Source organism: Cyclopterus lumpus, chromosome 11 (genome assembly GCF_009769545.1).
Source record: "Cyclopterus lumpus isolate fCycLum1 chromosome 11, fCycLum1.pri, whole genome shotgun sequence".
Taxonomy (NCBI): Eukaryota; Metazoa; Chordata; class Actinopteri; order Perciformes; family Cyclopteridae; genus Cyclopterus; species Cyclopterus lumpus.
Genome location: NC_046976.1, coordinates 827,042 through 845,066, shown reverse-complemented (window position 1 = coordinate 845,066; position 18,025 = coordinate 827,042). Strand labels below are relative to the sequence as shown.

General features: G+C 45.3%; 1 protein-coding gene across 3 annotated transcripts; it reads right to left on the bottom strand.

The window, feature by feature from the left end:
• Positions 1 to 388: 388 nt before the first annotated feature.
• On the bottom strand, positions 389 to 17,740 carry thap7 (THAP domain containing 7). Of its 3 annotated transcripts, none has more exons than XM_034545816.1 (5): positions 17,678 to 17,740; positions 12,364 to 12,443; positions 9,128 to 9,265; positions 8,898 to 9,008; positions 389 to 2,873 (listed from the first exon to the last, which is right to left on the bottom strand). In XM_034545816.1, the coding sequence occupies exons 2-5, from the start codon at positions 12,441 to 12,443 to the stop codon at positions 1,556 to 1,558; spliced, it is 1,647 nt and encodes a 548-aa protein (XP_034401707.1). In that variant the 5' UTR covers positions 17,678 to 17,740; the 3' UTR covers positions 389 to 1,555. The 3 variants fall into 3 exon arrangements, with proteins under 3 accessions (XP_034401707.1, XP_034401708.1, XP_034401709.1); XM_034545817.1 differs by lacking the exon at positions 17,678 to 17,740 and adding an exon at positions 17,474 to 17,670 and having other exon boundaries at positions 404 to 2,873; XM_034545818.1 differs by lacking the exons at positions 8,898 to 9,008; positions 9,128 to 9,265; positions 12,364 to 12,443; positions 17,678 to 17,740 and adding an exon at positions 4,548 to 6,255 and having other exon boundaries at positions 404 to 2,873.
• Positions 17,741 to 18,025: the final 285 nt, after the last annotated feature.

The window sequence follows — 18,025 nt, the reverse complement described above, 5'->3', positions numbered from 1 at the left end:
AAACTGTGATTTTGTTGTTGAAACTTTGTTCGGTCGTGACAGTCACTCAGCAGTTGAATTCCGGTAATCTATTTGACCAACTGTGCATGCTAAATCAACTATTTAGCATGCACATGTTTTCTTTCAGTGCTTTGACATTCATTTTTAATTGTGCATATAGAAAAGTATCAGCTGTCCAACATTATATCCACTTTGTTTTTCTCAGGTGGATGTTTGTTTTTTCCCTGACATGATAAAAACATCCACAAACAAAGTTTGTACTGCTCTCTATGAACTATACAATAACTTTCTCTTGCACATTTCTTAGAACTCAACATTGCACCTCCTAACAAAGTTAAAATGAAAAAGAATACGTGGGAAACTGAAATAAACTGACAAGTCAAAATTGCAATTATCCCTTTATTTCAACATCAGAGCTTTATCTTCATGTCTTGTAGTTTTCCCCATTGAATCTTTGTTTTGAAAATACGTTTGATTTAAAAATTAAAGATTTTTGTTCTAATTGTCAACAAATTCCATTAGAAGTACAAAACCAACAATCTTTTACTTTTAGTACTCGTCATTATTATTATTATATTATAACCACTGCTGCAGTTAATATTAGAAGTCATTAGCTTTCTATTATTATTTATGCTAATAATAGTGCTATTACTACTCTCATATGAATCATTTATATCATGGATTGACTATGTTGCAATTCTGTAATGTTGTTCATCTGTACACATGACATCTCTTGTAGTTCTGTCCATCCTGATAGAGGGATCCTCCTCCGTTGCTCTTCCTAAGCTTTCTTTCCATTTTTCCTGTTAAAGGGTTTTTTGGAGCGTTTTGCTGATGTTCCGATGTGAGGTCCTGGGACAGAGGATGTCGTATGTGTACAGATTGTAAAGCCCTCTCAGGATCATTTGTGATATTGGGCTATACAATTAATTTAATGTATTGAATGTGTTAGAAAGTTTACTTTCTGACTTCCCCACCCAGTCTGTTTCAACTCAAACTCCATTGGCTCCTACTAAATAAATACATCTTTACAAATAGTTTCATTTAGTCACCCAATGCAAAAAGTTGGGCTCATTGATGTGTTTTCAACAGCTTTTGAACAACAATGGAGCATCATGGTAAATACAGTATTTAGATAAATCCGGCTTTGATATATATATATATATACACTTAGTAGATATATTCACTTCTGGTTTGGCTCAGCACATTTAAGAACCCATACATCCATTGATCTGCTCTTTTGTGAAGTGACTAAACACTGAATATGTCTTAAAGCAATAATCTCAAAGATGTGTATTGAAATCACTATGGCCCACTGATAAAAGCCCTTGTATTTGCAGTAAGATGAACGTCTATGGCGACTTTCAATAAAATCACAAGCATGTGAGATCTAAAAACACACCTGCAATTGCCAAAGAGATTAAAACAGATATCTTCAAGATTTTAACTTAACTACGTAACTTAAATGTCTGTGCTTCTACAACAATACCACATCTGGTGTCATATCTGTGTTTCAGAGGCCAAGCATCCTCTGAAACACAGTATGAACTTCTGGTCAGTTTCTAAACTCGGTGCTCAGCTGAAGGTGAAATCCCTCCAGGTGTTCTTTAAGTTTCTCCCTCACATCTTCTCCCATTTCCACCAGTCTAGTGTTGACAACAGAATGCAGGTCACTCTGTTCCTCATCACAGGCTGTTTGAACTCTGGACGGACCTCCACTCTTCTCTGTCACCTGTCCCAAGTCTCCTTTAAGATCCAGTTCTGAAACAAGTACGGTTTGTGCTTCATCAGCAACTCCCTCCATCTTCACAACTCGTTGTAATCCCTCTTCAGCAGAGACAGGCATCAGAAGGACCTGTCCCTCTAAACTGTCATGTATCCACAACAGCTGCAGATCCAGGTGATGGTCTTGACCCAAAGCTTCAGTCTGCCCCTCACACGTGTCAGGGAGCAGCTTCTGCTGAGAGTCTAAAAACGGCAAACTCTGCTCATGAGTATCAGGCACAGATCCTCCAGCAGGGATCACATGTTGAAGACCTTGGGTTTGGAGCAGGATTTGGGAATTTGAGTCACTGGTTTCCTTTTCCAGCCTAACTATTTGTATGTCTTTGGCATTGTCAACTGTGTCACAAGTACTGGTTTCAACACATCTCTGAATGTGCAGAGAGTCCTCGTGCACTGTGGTCTGGACATCGTTCCCAGTCTTTGGATCTCTGCGTGCTACCTGACCACCAACTTGTGCCTGCCCTCTTCCACAGTAAAAGCAGTACGCCTTCTCCTCCTCAGACCAGCTGTTAGTTGCTGGAAGAAAAGTATTCCCCAACTCCGTCTGATCCTCATATCTGTCCTCACACAACCCTGTATCCTCAGATTTAGCATCAATCTCACTCTCTTCATGGTTAGATCCTCCTTGTCTCCTCTCCCCCACTTGTGTCCAGCTCCCTCTGTTTTTACAACCATCTGGTTTATCATGGAGCCTCAGCACAGTGCTGCGTAGGCGGTTCTCCCTCCGCCTAGCAGCATGCAATTGCCGGAGAGCCTTCTCCAAGCAGTCAATAGCCTGGTCATAACGTCTCCTCCACAGCAGGGGGCAGAGCTGAGCATAGCTGTGCTCCTTAGGCAGGTAAAAGCCTAGAGGAGGGGGCAAACGCCTCATGTAACGTGATGGGGAGAGGGGACAAGACGCTGGTGATGGACTACAATCTTGCTGTGAGAGGTTCTCCATCCCGGATGGCTTTTGAGAAGATGCAGGTATGTTTAAATGACTCTCCTCAACTGCTGCAACTGACTTCTGAATTGTGGGTTCTTCTCGAGTTCGATACCTGTCTCTCTCCTGCTGAGCGTTCTCCTGGTGTCCTGAGCGGGGATTCTTCCTACAGAAAAGAACATAAAGTGACAAAGGCTGTTTGTACCATTAGTGTTGCCTTCATATGGCAGGACATGCAGGTGTGTGACAAATGGAAGGACAAATCTTTGCACATTCAATTTCCAGCACTCTTACTAGGACAACAGTTGATGCTGAACACAACTGAACACCAATGTTTGGAACTTGTTTGTATTGAGTATATTTGTTTTCGGTTCTTATTTTGTGCCATGTTGTGACTCAATTTCTCTTTGGTTAAAATCGTTGCATCAATTAAATTATATTAAGTGTGTTGAGGGAAAGTGGATGCAGGGCGAAGAAAAGCCTATTGAGTTTGTTAGCGTGAACATTGAGCGCATTTTGGGGTATTTGCGAGCGACGAAAACCGCTCAAATGTGGCACGCTTGTCAGGCTTGGTGAAAATAGCCATCTGATCAAGGAGTCAAATTTTTGCAATTCATAGTTTCTCTCTACCGCCCCCTAAAATTTTGACCGGCGACGCCCCTCACCCAGAATGTCCGATTGACTTGAAATTTCCATATCCACCTGCTCTACAAAAAAGCCTCTCAGACCCCTAAGGTCCGCCTACTTAGATTTTCTGCCATTTTGAATTTTGTGAAAAACACACAATTGACTGCCTACACTACATGCTTGGTCCAAATCAACAAAACCTGATATCAATCAAATCATTGAAGCCAGATGACCTAGAATATGTCAACCGTTTATTGATATCTCATTGTGGTAAGGATCTATGGCCCAATGAATATCTTAGGGGCGTGTCTTGTTTTTTAATGCTCATAGCGTCAACACTGTTAAGACTAATCACTTTGAAACATTTTTCCTAAGTGCGCATGGCATGCCTTAACTTGCTAAATAAAGCTTGTGCAATTTAAACACTAGGGGGCGCTACAATAATTTGCTGAAGTTGCCCGTTTTTCACGTTTTTGGCACTTTTCGCCGTTATACATTTAACGTTATCTCCCACAAAAATTATCCGATCGACTTCAATCTTCTTTCCAGGATGATCAGAAGGCCTTGACAACGATTATTCAGCAAAAAAAATGTCGCTTTCACCCACTCTCACGTGTCGTTAAAAATATTCCAATAAAATCCCACTTTCTGTGCTTTGTTATGCTAAAACTGTTGCTTTAACTAAACCAATCTTTCCAAAGATAATCATTCATGATGCCAGTCAAGGCCTGAACACATTTCCAAGAAAAAACATTCGATTAACATTGTGTTCCTTGAGGCAGGGAAGTCCTAGGACCAAGGGTGTCTGCGGGGAAGGAAACTCTAAAAACCGGGTCTTCTGACTGTGATTGCCGGACACAAGCAGGGAAATAGGCTGAGTGCAGTGTGTTATCTCTGCCAGTGAACTGCCATCCAGTGCGTACACCAGCAGAATGTACACCAGCAGAGCGTACACCAGCAGAGCGCTCTCTAACGCCGCCACAGGAATTCCATGACTCCTAATAAACTGTGTCCAAAAAGTTCTGTTCAGCCTGAATCAATGAGCACTGACAGATGTACCGGCCCAGATGACAAACCCAGGGTGACAGGAAATAGTGATCGAGACTTGGAATGGGGAATTGTCCTTGAATCGCCCGCCAGCATCCCCACTCTTACCAGCGAGCTCTTTCTTTTGGCCGAACAGAGCAAACGGCCATGCGGTGTCCCGACTCACCACAGTACAAACAGCTTCCAGCGCGGAGGTGTCGCACCCTCTCCTCCGGAGAGAGATGAATCAGCCCGAGCTGTATCGGTTTCTCCGGTTCCTTGTCCCAACCGGACTCCATGGCCAGAATCTGGAAATCTACAGAGTACTCTGCTGCACTGGTTGACCCCTGACAAAGACTGAGCAGGCGCTGAACAACGTCCCGGGTGTACACCGGGTGGTCGAATACTCTCTTGAATTCCTCCACGAAGCGCTCGTAGGAAACCCGGGCAGAGGAGCATCTGATGAGCCAAGCTTCAGCCCAGACCAGTGCCTTGCTGCGCAGCAACCCCACCATATAAGCCACTCTTACATTGTCCAAGGCGAATGTGCAGGGCTGTTGGTCAAAAACAAAATTACACTGGAGCATGAACCCTCTGCACTCCCCGTACGCTCCACCATAGGGCATAGATAAAGGAACAAAAGACTCATGGGTGCCAGATGAGTCCTGCAGGACCGGCTCCGGAGGAAGAGAAAGGCGCAGCGTGAGGTCCCGTAACAGGCCTCCTATCTCTGCCACCTGGGACACGATGGAACATGAGTCAAGTAGGTCCTGCAGCACTTGATGGTATTGGCCGAGGAGATTGCCTTGAGAGGAAATCGACCTCTGCAGAATATCCGCAGGAAGCGATGCTGCTGCGGCGGCTGGGTCCGTCATGTTGGTCAGTTCGTTCTGTTATGATGTGTGGTGTGGAGGACCCAAACGCACGCTCACGCAGCAGTTTTCAAAATCAAAGTGAGGACTTTATTCTCCCAATATGCCAGGGGAAACAGCAAAGAATAAAACAAACAAAACAACGACCAGAATTGTCCAGCGAATCCAGAACCCTCCTATCCTTCGCTGGAGTCGGGAGGGCAACTCGACCAAACTCTCTTCCTGGGCACGAACGGGATCGACAAACTCCGATCAATGCAGCTTTAATTATTGTTATTATTATATGGCAACCAACTCTATACTGATTGTGCTAAAACCATAGTACTGTTACTGCTGCCATGACGGTCAAACTATACAACTGAAGCCCAAAGAACATGCATTGCGGACTCTCTTTTCAAAGACCTCGCTCAGACCTGTTTAGCACAATACTTTACTTGAACGTCTTACAGTTGTTCGTTTTTCTGAAAATGAAGCTGGGTGGATTGCAAACAATCTCATAGACATACCACAAGCAATTTAGTTAGTGGTGCTACCTCACAAGTTCTCAAGGTACTACAATGTTTGGTTCTGGGCCCTCTATTATTAATAATATACAGAAATGGCCTTTGGCAGAATATAGCAAATTTAGCCTTTAATTTCTATGCTGAAAACTCTTAATTTGCTGTGCAACCACTCCTGCTAAGGCTTGTGAGTAACTTTAGTATGTATTAGATTACATGAACTGTTTTTACAGGAAACACTAAACATTTGTTTTACTACTTTGAGAGCAGTACGATCAGCATTGTCCATGACAATTTGAACACATTTGAGTTTGTATATACCTTAAAATACAGTTTTGGATCGATGACATATCCAGTATGTTGCAAAAAAGCTGAAGCTTTTATTTGGATTTTACTCTAGAAACAAGTCTTGATTTTCCGTTTGTGTGAAATCAATGTGTCTTTGCTAACAGGCCATGTACCACATTCCTTCAAAGTAGCTGTAATTAAACCTCTCCTGAAAAAGCCCACTCTTAATCTAGAGGTGTTGGCTAACTACAGACCGATCTCTAACCTTCCCTTCCTCTCTAAGATCCTTGAGAAAGTAGTCGCAAATCAGTTGTGTGACTTCCTACATCAGAATAGTTTATTTGAGGAGTTTCAGTCAGGATTTAGAAAACACCACAGCACAGAGACAGCACTGGTGAAAATTACAAATGACCTCCTAATTGCATCAGATAAAGGACTCATCTCTGTTCTTGTTTTGTTAGACCTTAGTGCTGATAAAGGACTCATCTCCGTACTGGTATTATTAGACCTTAGTGCTGCGTTCGACACCATTGATCATGACATCCTATTACAGAGATTGGATCAGTCGATTGGCATTTCAGGTACCGCACTAAGTTGGTTTAAATCCTATTTATCAGATCGATCTCAATTTGTAAACGATGAAGCCTCAATGACCACCAACGTTAATCACGGAGTTCCACAAGGTTCTGTGCTTGGACCAATTTTATTTACCTTATATATGCTTCCTTTGGGCAATATTATCAGGAAACACTGCATAAACTTTCATTGTTATGCAGACGATACTCAATTATATCTATCGATCAAACCAGAGGAGACCAACCAGCTCGCTAAAATTCAAGAATGACAGAAAAACATGGATGACCTGCAACTTCCTGATGTTAAACTCAGACAAAACTGAAGTTATTTTACTGGGCCCTGAACATCTCAGAGATCAATTATCTGGTGATGTGGTTTCTGTAGATGGCATTGCCCTGGCATCCAACACCACTGTAAAGAATCTCGGCGTTATCTTTGACCGAGACTTGTCCTTTAACTCCCATGTTAAACAAATCTCAAGGACTGCATGTTTTCGTCTACGTAACATTTCAAAAATCAGGCACATCTTGTCCCAAAAAGATGCAGAAAAGCTGGTTCACGCATTTGTTACTTCCAGACTAGATTACTGCAACTCCTTATTATCAGGCTGCTCTAATAAGTCTCTTAAATCCCTCCAGTTGATCCAGAATGCTGCAGCTCGTGTACTCACAAAAACTAAGAAAAGAGATCACATGACTCCTGTATTAGCTGCTCTGCACTGGCTCCCTGTAAAATCAAGAATCACATTTAAAATTCTTCTCCTCACCTACAAAGCCTTGATCATATCTTAAGGAGCTTGTAGTACCATATTGCCCCACTAGAGAGCTGCGCTCACTAAATGCGGGGCTACTTGTGGTTCCTAGAGTCCTAAAAAGTAGGATGGGAGCCAGAGCCTTCAGTTATCAAGCTCCTCTTTTATGGAACCAGCTTCCACTTTCAGTCCGGAAGGCAGACACAGTCACCTCATTTAAGAATAGACTTAAGACTTTCCTCTTTAATAGTGCTTATAGTTAGGGCTGAATCAGGTTTGCCCTGGTCGAGCCCCTTGATATGCTGCTATAGGCTTATAGGCTGCTGGGGGATGTTTTAGGATACACTGAGCACCTATCTCCTCTCCTCTCTCTCCTTATGGATGAATTTACATCTCTCCATTGCACCTTATTAACTCTGCTTCCTCCCCGGAGTCGTTGTGACTTCACGTCTCATAGGGTCCATTGGACCTGGAGGTGTCTGATGCTGGTGAGCCGGCCTCCCGCGTTGGCCCTGCTGATGCGCCCTGCTGATGCGCCCTGCTGATGCGCCCTGCTGATGCGCCCTGCTGATGCGCCCTGCTGATGCCCCGCCCCCCCTCCTCTCTACCTCCTTCTGTTTCATGGATTGGAGTTCCATTCATACATTGTCATATTCATGTAATGTGTTTATGTAACTTTGTAAATGCTGTTCATTCTGTACACATGACATCTATTGCTTCTGTCCATCCGGGGAGAGGGATCCTCCTCTGTTGCTCTCCTGAAGGTTTCTTCCCTTTTTTCCCTGTCAAAGGTTATTTTTGGGGAGTTTTTCCTGATCCGATGTGGGGTCCTGGGACAGGGATGTCGTATGTGTACAGATTGTAAAGCCCTCTGAGGCAAATTTGTAATTTGTGATATTGGGCTATACAAAATAAACTGAATTGAATTGAATTGAATTGAAATTGAATTGAAACAGAAATGGATGAAGTCTACCTGTTTACCAATGATTATCATTATAATTGATTATGGTGATGTATTGTCCATGAATACCTCTGCTTACGGTCTTTATATATGACATTTTAGCCATGCTAGCAGCATAGATCTAAGGATGGCAATATCTAGTCCACCACTTTGGTCCAGACTGAAATATATCAACAACTACTTAATGGATTGGTGTGACATGGTGTACAGCCATAGTAAAGCACTAAACTCAGTGCTGTAAAAATAAACATTATATAATATTATTAGCCCATGTGAATTTACAAATAGCACTCTAGTCACAAAAACTAAATTAAATGTATATATTGTTTTGCAGATTGCCGTCATTTATTTATTTATTTTTAATACCCATACTCACTAATGACATAACTGGGAACAGAACAATTGTAATGTCAACATTCTTGCAAAAACAAGTCATATGAATTCATGCCTCACTGTCATTTTACAAGATCAGAATATGTTGTGCTCTGTCTCACAAGTGAGGCTTGTGAGCCAAAGGTTGGCAGATGGTACGTCACTGACACGGCTCATCACCAATGACTAAATGTGACTCTGTATCAGTTCTGAGTACCTGACAGGAAGGTCTTCTGGTGTCTGCAGGGTTCCTGGTCTTTTACATTTGCTTGTGGAAGAGGAATCAAATACTGTAGGAAATGCATCTTCCTTTAGTCTTCTGATCCCACTGGGGGTGAGAAGGTCAAACACATTAGAGGCTGTTATAAAGACACAATCAGCAGTAGACTCATATTCAGCACCCATGGTCAATAACAGAAACTATTGCTACTGATTGAGTTAACAGACCTGCATCCAGTCAGTTCGAAGCTGTCTGTGGTGAAGTGTTTGGAGCAGAAGTAGACAAAGTCCGTCTGAGGATCCCAGGAGTCTGCACGGTGTGAGTTGGTGATCCAAAGGTTCCTTCGAGTTGCTCCTTTTGGTAATCTATCCATCACAATGACAAATTATTATTCATCAAATAACATTGTGTCTCCTTATTGTTGTTTTCACGTTTGTCACTTCAATACACAATTTCAAGGGAGATATTTAAGAACATCATAAAAGCTACAAAGAACATCTATGATAGTTATGAACAACAAGATGGATGACTTAATATATTTTTAATGTGACACCCAGTGAGTGTGTTGTAGTGACGTGTAGAATCTAAATTGTATTACAGCAACATTTTCTCCAGGCTCGCTATGTGAGCATATGTATCGCCGGTTTCTTGAGTCCATGTTGCCAGGTCCTTCTTTATACCAGTTCTTCCGTGAGGATTTGGCTCGACTTTGGGGGGTGGACCTCCGACCCTCGAGGGGTAAAGGGTAAATGGACTGTACTTGTGTAGCGCTTCTCGTCTTCCGACCACTCAAAGCGCTTTAACACTGCATGACATCATTCACACCCAGTCATACAATGTTGTACATTTCAGAGTTAAATGCATCAATCTTCTGCACTTTGAGAGCAAAATTCAGAGGCTAGATCTATGAAAATGTGCTCTCATAAACACTTTTGCGCTCTTGTTTTAGCAGTGGTTTGATGCAAGTATATTTACTGAATACTGTACTCAAGTACAATTTTGAGGAACTTGTACTTTACTTGAGTATGACCATTGCACAGTATGTAGCTTTATCCCTCTGGTTCAATAGAGGGAAATCTCAGAGGGAAATATTGTATTTTTAACTTCACTACATTTATTTGACAATATTAGATTCTTAATACAAAATATAAATAAACTATGATGTATACTAAGTAGTATACAGCCTAATTATACAAGTAAAATGAACCCCACCAGCTGCAACATTAAAGTGATTAACATATTTAAGCCCAAATTTAACTTAAGCGTCTTTGTGTGTTTTGAAAAGCGTTATATAAATTCAATGCATTATTAATATATTAATGCATCAATGATATAAGTTCTGTAAATATATTATTTGCAATGGGCCATTCTGCATAATTAGCATAATTTTACTTTTCATACTTTTACTTAAGTAACATTTTCAATGCAGGACTTTTACTTGTAACTGAGTATTCTAGTAAACAATTCAACACATTGGTTGTATAAATATGAAGGTGATGAAAGCAAAAACATTGCAGTCAAAGCTTGGTAAACGTGTTTTAAGACGGGTCTGGTGGGTGGCTGACATCGCCACAAACCACACACTGAGGACAATCCGCACCGGTGATCAGTCACAACTGGAACAGATGGCTCCGTCACGCCCCGCAGGACGAGCGGGTACAGCGAGCACAGAGTTCACGGCTCTGGGAAGCGGCACAGTTTGGGCGATGGGTGCTGCAAAGTTGACCGGCCAGAGCCGCAACACATTTTCACTTTCTGATATTTTCGGTCGAATATGAAACTATGGCGGAGTAAAAACAATGATGGCGGGTCGCCAGAGTCGTAGAGGTTATACATGGATAAGCATTGTATAGTGTCAGTTCTCTACGATCCAAAAGATACATTCTTCTCCTGCATGTTGACAGGTAAAATAAATTGTGTTTTGTGTGCTACAAAACAGTCTGATTCACAGCCCAAGTGTGATTGTTTAAAGAAATACAAACATTTAAAAGCATTTTATTCCCTATACCAGTTTGATAATGTGTGCGAATTTACTTTTTGACACAGCGTCGTGGAGAGAAGTTGGGACTTCCAAAGATACTCTGATATTCAAATATATATAATATATATAATAGTCAAGACAAAAAGTCAAAAAATATGGGGATGGGAGACATAGTATGCATGTTGCGGATGTGTTATAATCTGGATGCAGATGTTTTGATATTCAGAGCATTACTATATTGTCAAATAACTATAGACTACAGTATGTAAAGATCTAGAGTAATGCCTACCTGTGCAGAGAAGGAAGTAATGGTAAAATGGTAAATGGACCTGTACTTGTATAGCGCTTCTCTAGCCTTCCGACGAGCGCTTTAACACGACATGACATAATTCACCCATTCACATCCATTCATACACTGATGGGAGGAGCTAAGGTTCCACCTGCCCATCAGCAGTAACTAACATTCACACACTGTAGAACAGCTACGGGAGACATTTTGGAGTTAAGTGTCTTGCTCAAGGACACATCGACATGGGCTAGTGGAGCAGGGGATCGAACCACCGATCCTCTGATTGAAGGACGACCCTGCTCACCGCTGAGCCGCAGGCGCCCGGTCTCTCTCCCTGTGAGTGGTGTGTGTGTTGTTATCAGAGCTTTATCTGTGCTTTGTTCACATTGTAATGCATGCGAGGCCCAGTGCTTGTGCCCCACTGGCTAGCTAATCGCTACCGCTCTTCACTGCGCCCATTAGGCGGGAACAGCTGATAAGTGCATCCACATTGTCGTCGTGGAAACATAGCACCCACGCTTCAGTTCCCCCTCAGGTAAACAGTGTTACTTCTGTCAGGACTTTTGTCGTTGTTTGCATTGCTCAGTGTAAGAGCGGGTCATCCTTCAATCAGAGGATCGGCGGCTTGATTCCCGGTTCCGCTAGTCCATGTCGATGTGTCCTTGAGCAAGACACTTAACCCCAAAGTTGCTCCAGCGGCGTGTGAATGTGTGCGAACGATTAGTTAGAGTCCTGATGGGCAGGTGCCACGTAGCTCCTGTCATCAGTGCAGCGTTATGTGTAGGCAATCCCTGAATCATAGATGTGCTCTGAATTTTGAATTCATCACATTTAATGTTAAAGTTGCTGCTCTAAGCCTGAGTTAACTTTCCACAACATCTTGTTTACATGTCTTTTTTACTATGTTCATTCATTTAATCAAATATCTGACACAGCTCTGGGTTGTCAGAAAAAGCATTAGTTAATCTGTCAGAATTTGGCAGGCGGTTTAACACGGGTTCCCACAAGATCATTTTTCTATCAACTGACTAATGCTTCATCATTAAAACACTAGAGGAAAGCTACATCAAAATCACCAGCTACATTTATTAGAAAGATTGTTGAAAGGGCCCTGTAAATAGTGAATAGAACAGACATCAAAAGGTCTTTCAATCCTAGAAGCAAACAACCCTGACGTTCTACAATATACTCACTTGTGAAAGGTGATACCAGCATTACGAGTCACGCGGTTGTCTCGAGATTTGCAGCCGCCTGCTGAGCAATGTCTTGGCATCTGAAATTGATATCGAGAAGAAAAAAAATACCATGTCAAATTCAAACATGATAATAATTAGATCTGAACAGAGAACCTTAAACAGAAACATCCTGAGAAAGTTACTCCAAAAGGATTAAACATTATATGTAATATCACCATATTAATACCAGCAACTGTATATATATATTTGTTTTTTCGCATGAAACTTCATCTGGAACGTGTTTTTTGTTAACAATTCATTCACAGTATAACACTCATATTATAATGATATTAACCTTTCCCTGTTCCATCTAATGTTTTTATACAGCAACCAGCTGTCTAACAAGGGACCAGCTGTCTGACAAGGGACCAGCTGTCTAACAAGGGACCAGCTGTCTGACATGGGACCAGCTGTCTAACAAGGGACCAGCTGTCTGACAAGGGACCAGCTGTCTGACAAGGGACCAGCTGTCTGACAAGGGAGGAGCTGTCTGACATGGGACCAGCTGTCTGACAAGGGACCAGCTGTCTGACAAGGGAGGAGCTGTCTGACATGGGACAAGCTGTCTGACATGGGACCAGCTGTCTGACAAGGGACCAGATGTTTGACATGGGACCAGCTGTATGACAAGGGACCAGCTGTCTGACATGGGACCAGCTGTCTGACGTCTGACATGGGACCAGCTGTCTGACATGGGACCAGCTGTCTAACAAGGGACGAGCTGTCTGACATGGGACCAGCTGTCTGACATGGGACCAGCTGTCTGACAAGATGGGATCAGCTGTCTGACAAGGGACCAGCTGTCTGACATGGGACCAGCTGTCTGACAAGGGACCAGCTGTCTGACATGGGACCAGCTGTCTGACAAGGGACCAGCTGTCTGACATAAGACCAGCTGTCTAACAAGGGACCAGCTGTCTGACATGGGACCAGCTGTCTGACAAGGGACCAGCTGTCTGACAAGGGACCAGCTGTCTGACAAGGGAGGAGCTGTCTGACATGGGACAAGCTGTCTGACATGGGACCAGCTGTCTGACAAGGGACCAGATGTTTGACATGGGACCAGCTGTATGACATGGGACCAGCTGTCTGACATGGGACCAGCTGTCTGACGTCTGACATGGGACCAGCTGTCTGACATGGGACCAGCTGTCTAACAAGGGACGAGCTGTCTGACATGGGACCAGCTGTCTGACATGGGACCAGCTGTCTGACATGGGACCAGCTGTCTGACAAGGGACCAGCTGTCTGACATGGGACCAGCTGTCTGACATGGGACCAGCTGTCTGACAAGATGGGACCAGCTGTCTGACATGGGACCAGCTGTCTGACATGGGACCAGCTGTCTGACATGGGACCAGCTGTCTGACAAGGGACCAGCTGTCTGACATGGGACCAGCTGTCTGACATGGGACCAGCTGTCTGACATGGGACCAGCTGTCTGACATGGGACCAGCTGTCTGACATGGGACCAGCTGTCTGACATGGGACCAGCTGTCTGACATGGGACCAGCTGTCTGACAAGGGACCAGCTGTTTGACAAGGGACCAGCTGTCTGACATGGGACCAGCTGTCTGACAAGGGACCAGCTGTTTGACAAGGGACCAGCTGTCTGACATGGGACCAGCTGTCTGACATGGGACCAGCTGTCTGACATGGGACCAGCTGTCTGACATGGGACCAGCTGTTTGACAAGGGACCAGCTGTCTGACAAGGGAGCAGCTGTTTGACAAGGGACCAGCTGTCTGACATGGGACCAGCTGTCTGACATGGGACCAGCTGTTTGACAAGGGACCAGCTGTCTGACATGGGACCAGCTGTCTGACAAGGGACCAGCTGTTTGACATGGGACCAGCTGTCTGACATGGGACCAGCTGTCTGACATGGGACCAGCTGTCTGACAAGGGACCAGCTGTCTGACAAGGGACCAGCTGTCTGACATGGGACCAGCTGTCTGACATGGGACCAGCTGTCTGACAAGGGACCAGCTGTCTGACATGGGACCAGCTGTCTGACAAGGGACCAGCTGTCTGACATGGGACCAGCTGTCTGACAAGGGACCAGCTGTTTGACAAGGGACCAGCTGTCTGACAAGGGACCAGCTGTCTGACATGGGACCAGCTGTTTGACAAGGGACCAGCTGTCTAACAAGGGACCAGCTGTCTAACAAGGGACCAGCTGTCTGACAAGGGACCAGCTGTCTGACAAGGGACCAGCTGTCTGACAAGGGACCAGCTGTCTGACAAGGGACCAGCTGTCTGACAAGGGACCAGATGTTTGACATGGGACCAGCTGTCTGACAAGGGACCAGCTGTCTGACAAGGGACAAGCTGTCTGACAAGGGACCAGCTGTCTGACAAGGGACCAGATGTTTGACATGGGACCAGCTGTCTGACATGGGACCAGCTGTCTGACATGGGACCAGCTGTTTGACAAGGGACCAGCTGTCTGACATGGGACCAGCTGTCTGACAAGGGACCAGCTGTTTGACATGGGACCAGCTGTCTGACATGGGACCAGCTGTCTGACATGGGACCAGCTGTCTGACAAGGGACCAGCTGTCTGACAAGGGACCAGCTGTCTGACATGGGACCAGCTGTCTGACATGGGACCAGCTGTCTGACAAGGGACCAGCTGTCTGACATGGGACCAGCTGTCTGACAAGGGACCAGCTGTCTGACATGGGACCAGCTGTCTGACAAGGGACCAGCTGTCTGACATGGGACCAGCTGTCTGACATGGGACCAGCTGTCTGACAAGATGGGACCAGCTGTCTGACATGGGACCAGCTGTCTGACAAGGGACCAGCTGTCTGACATGGGACCAGCTGTCTGACAAGGGACCAGCTGTCTGACATGGGACCAGCTGTCTGACAAGGGACCAGCTGTCTGACATGGGACCAGCTGTCTGACATGGGACCAGCTGTCTGACATGGGACCAGCTGTCTGACAAGGGAGGAGCTGTCTGACAAGGGAGGAGCTGTCTGACATGGGACCAGCTGTCTGACAAGGGACCAGCTGTCTGACATGGGACAAGCTGTCTGACATGGGACAAGCTGTCTGACATGGGACCAGCTGTCTGACAAGGGACCAGATGTTTGACATGGGACCAGCTGTCTGACATGGGACCAGCTGTCTGACGTCTGACATGGGACCAGCTGTCTGACAAGGGACCAGCTGTCTAACATGGGACCAGCTGTCTGACAAGGGACCAGCTGTCTGACATGGGACCAGCTGTCTGACAAGGGACCAGCTGTCTGACATGGGACCAGCTTTCTGACAAGGGACCAGATGTTTGACATGGGACCAGCTGTATGACAAGGGACCAGCTGTCTGACATGGGACCAGCTGTCTGACATGGGACCAGCTGTCTGACGTCTGACATGGGACCAGCTGTCTGACATGGGACCAGCTGTCTGACATGGGACCAGCAGTCTGACATGGGACCAGCTGTCTGACATGGGACCAGCTGTCTGACAAGGGACCAGCTGTCTGACATGGGACCAGCTGTCTGACAAGGGACCAGCTGTCTGACATGGGACCAGCTGTCTGACAAGGGACCAGCTGTCTGACAAGGGACCAGATGTTTGACATGGGACCAGCTGTATGACAAGGGACCAGCTGTCTGACATGGGACCAGCTGTCTGACATGGGACCAGCTGTCTGACGTCTGACATGGGACCAGCTGTCTGACATGGGACCAGCTGTCTAACAAGGGACGAGCTGTCTGACATGGGACCAGCTGTCTGACATGGGACCAGCAGTCTGACATGGGACCAGCTGTCTGACATGGGACCAGCTGTCTAACAAGGGACGAGCTGTCTGACATGGGACCAGCTGTCTGACAAGGGACCAGCAGTCTGACAAGATGGGACCAGCTGTCTGACATGGGACCAGCTGTCTGACATGGGACCAGCTGTCTGACAAGGGACCAGCTGTCTGACATGGGACCAGCTGTCTGACAAGGGACCAGCTGTCTGACATGGGACCAGCTGTCTGACAAGGGACCAGCTGTCTGACATGGGACCAGCTGTCTGACATGGGACCAGCTGTCTGACAAGATGGGACCAGCTGTCTGACATGGGACCAGCTGTCTGACAAGGGACCAGCTGTCTGACATGGGACCAGCTGTCTGACAAGGGACCAGATGTTTGACATGGGACCAGCTGTATGACAAGGGACCAGCTGTCTGACATGGGACCAGCTGTCTGACATGGGACCAGCTGTCTAACAAGGGACGAGCTGTCTGACATGGGACCAGCTGTCTGACATGGGACCAGCAGTCTGACATGGGACCAGCTGTCTGACATGGGACCAGCTGTCTAACAAGGGACGAGCTGTCTGACATGGGACCAGCTGTCTGACAAGGGACCAGCAGTCTGACAAGATGGGACCAGCTGTCTGACATGGGACCAGCTGTCTGACATGGGACCAGCTGTCTGACAAGGGACCAGCTGTCTGACATGGGACCAGCTGTCTGACAAGGGACCAGCTGTCTGACATGGGACCAGCTGTCTGACAAGGGACCAGCTGTCTGACATGGGACCAGCTGTCTGACATGGGACCAGCTGTCTGACATGGGACCAGCTGTCTGACATGGGACCAGCTGTCTGACAAGGGACCAGCTGTCTGACATGGGACCAGCTGCCTTGAGCTCCATGTTGTGCTTAAGGCTGTACTTGGTGGGTGGGAAACAACACCAAAAAAGACTAAGAAAAGAGACATTAATCATAGTTGCAGCCCCACAACACGTTGGAAGACAATTATTATTACAGTGTACATTATTAATTACATTTGTATTATGAAAACATGTCACATGTAAATTAGCCAACAAAAACATTAACCACTTACTATTTATTTTATATCTATCACGTCTTTATCAATAATGTAACTCTCAAGTCCCCCGTTATGTTAAATGCATGTTTTACTTCCATTCCTCTTTCTCCTTGTTGCATCTATGTTTGTATCATTTCATGGCGCGTTACGATGTGTGCAATAAAGTTATCTGAAAGGGAACAATAGAGCTCTGTTGTTACATCTTGACCGTTACCGTGTAACGGCACCGTTACCGTGTAACGCGGAACCACTCATTCCGCTTGTAGCCGGCAGTCTGAGTCCCGAGTCCCGTCAACGTCACCCTGATCGCCGCAGACTGTCACAAGCTACCGGGGGAGCGAGTCGGAAGCGACCCGCTGCTAACGTTCAGTCTTTGGCTACGAACGTTCATTGAGTCGCTGGAGTACATGATAATTCATAAATACTAAAGATATTACCCCTGCACTGGAGATTTCGACCTCACGAAGATGGCTGATCTTCTCTTCTTCCGCCCTCTTCTTTTTTTTCCTCGTCCTCCTCTTTTTTTCTAAATACAACTTTATTTAAAACACGCAGCTCACATTTGAAGGAACACCTTTTATTTATAATAGAATGTTATAGGGCAATAAATAGCATACAGTGTGCTTCGTACTTTCAACCAAGCGTATTACAGTATCGGCTATGTTATGTTATTATTAAGACAATCTTGTTATCAATGTCATTATGAATTGCTATAGTTCTGTTATTCCACAAGGTGGCGCCAGAGAATAAATATATCCTAAAATGCACCTTGTTTGGTACAAGCT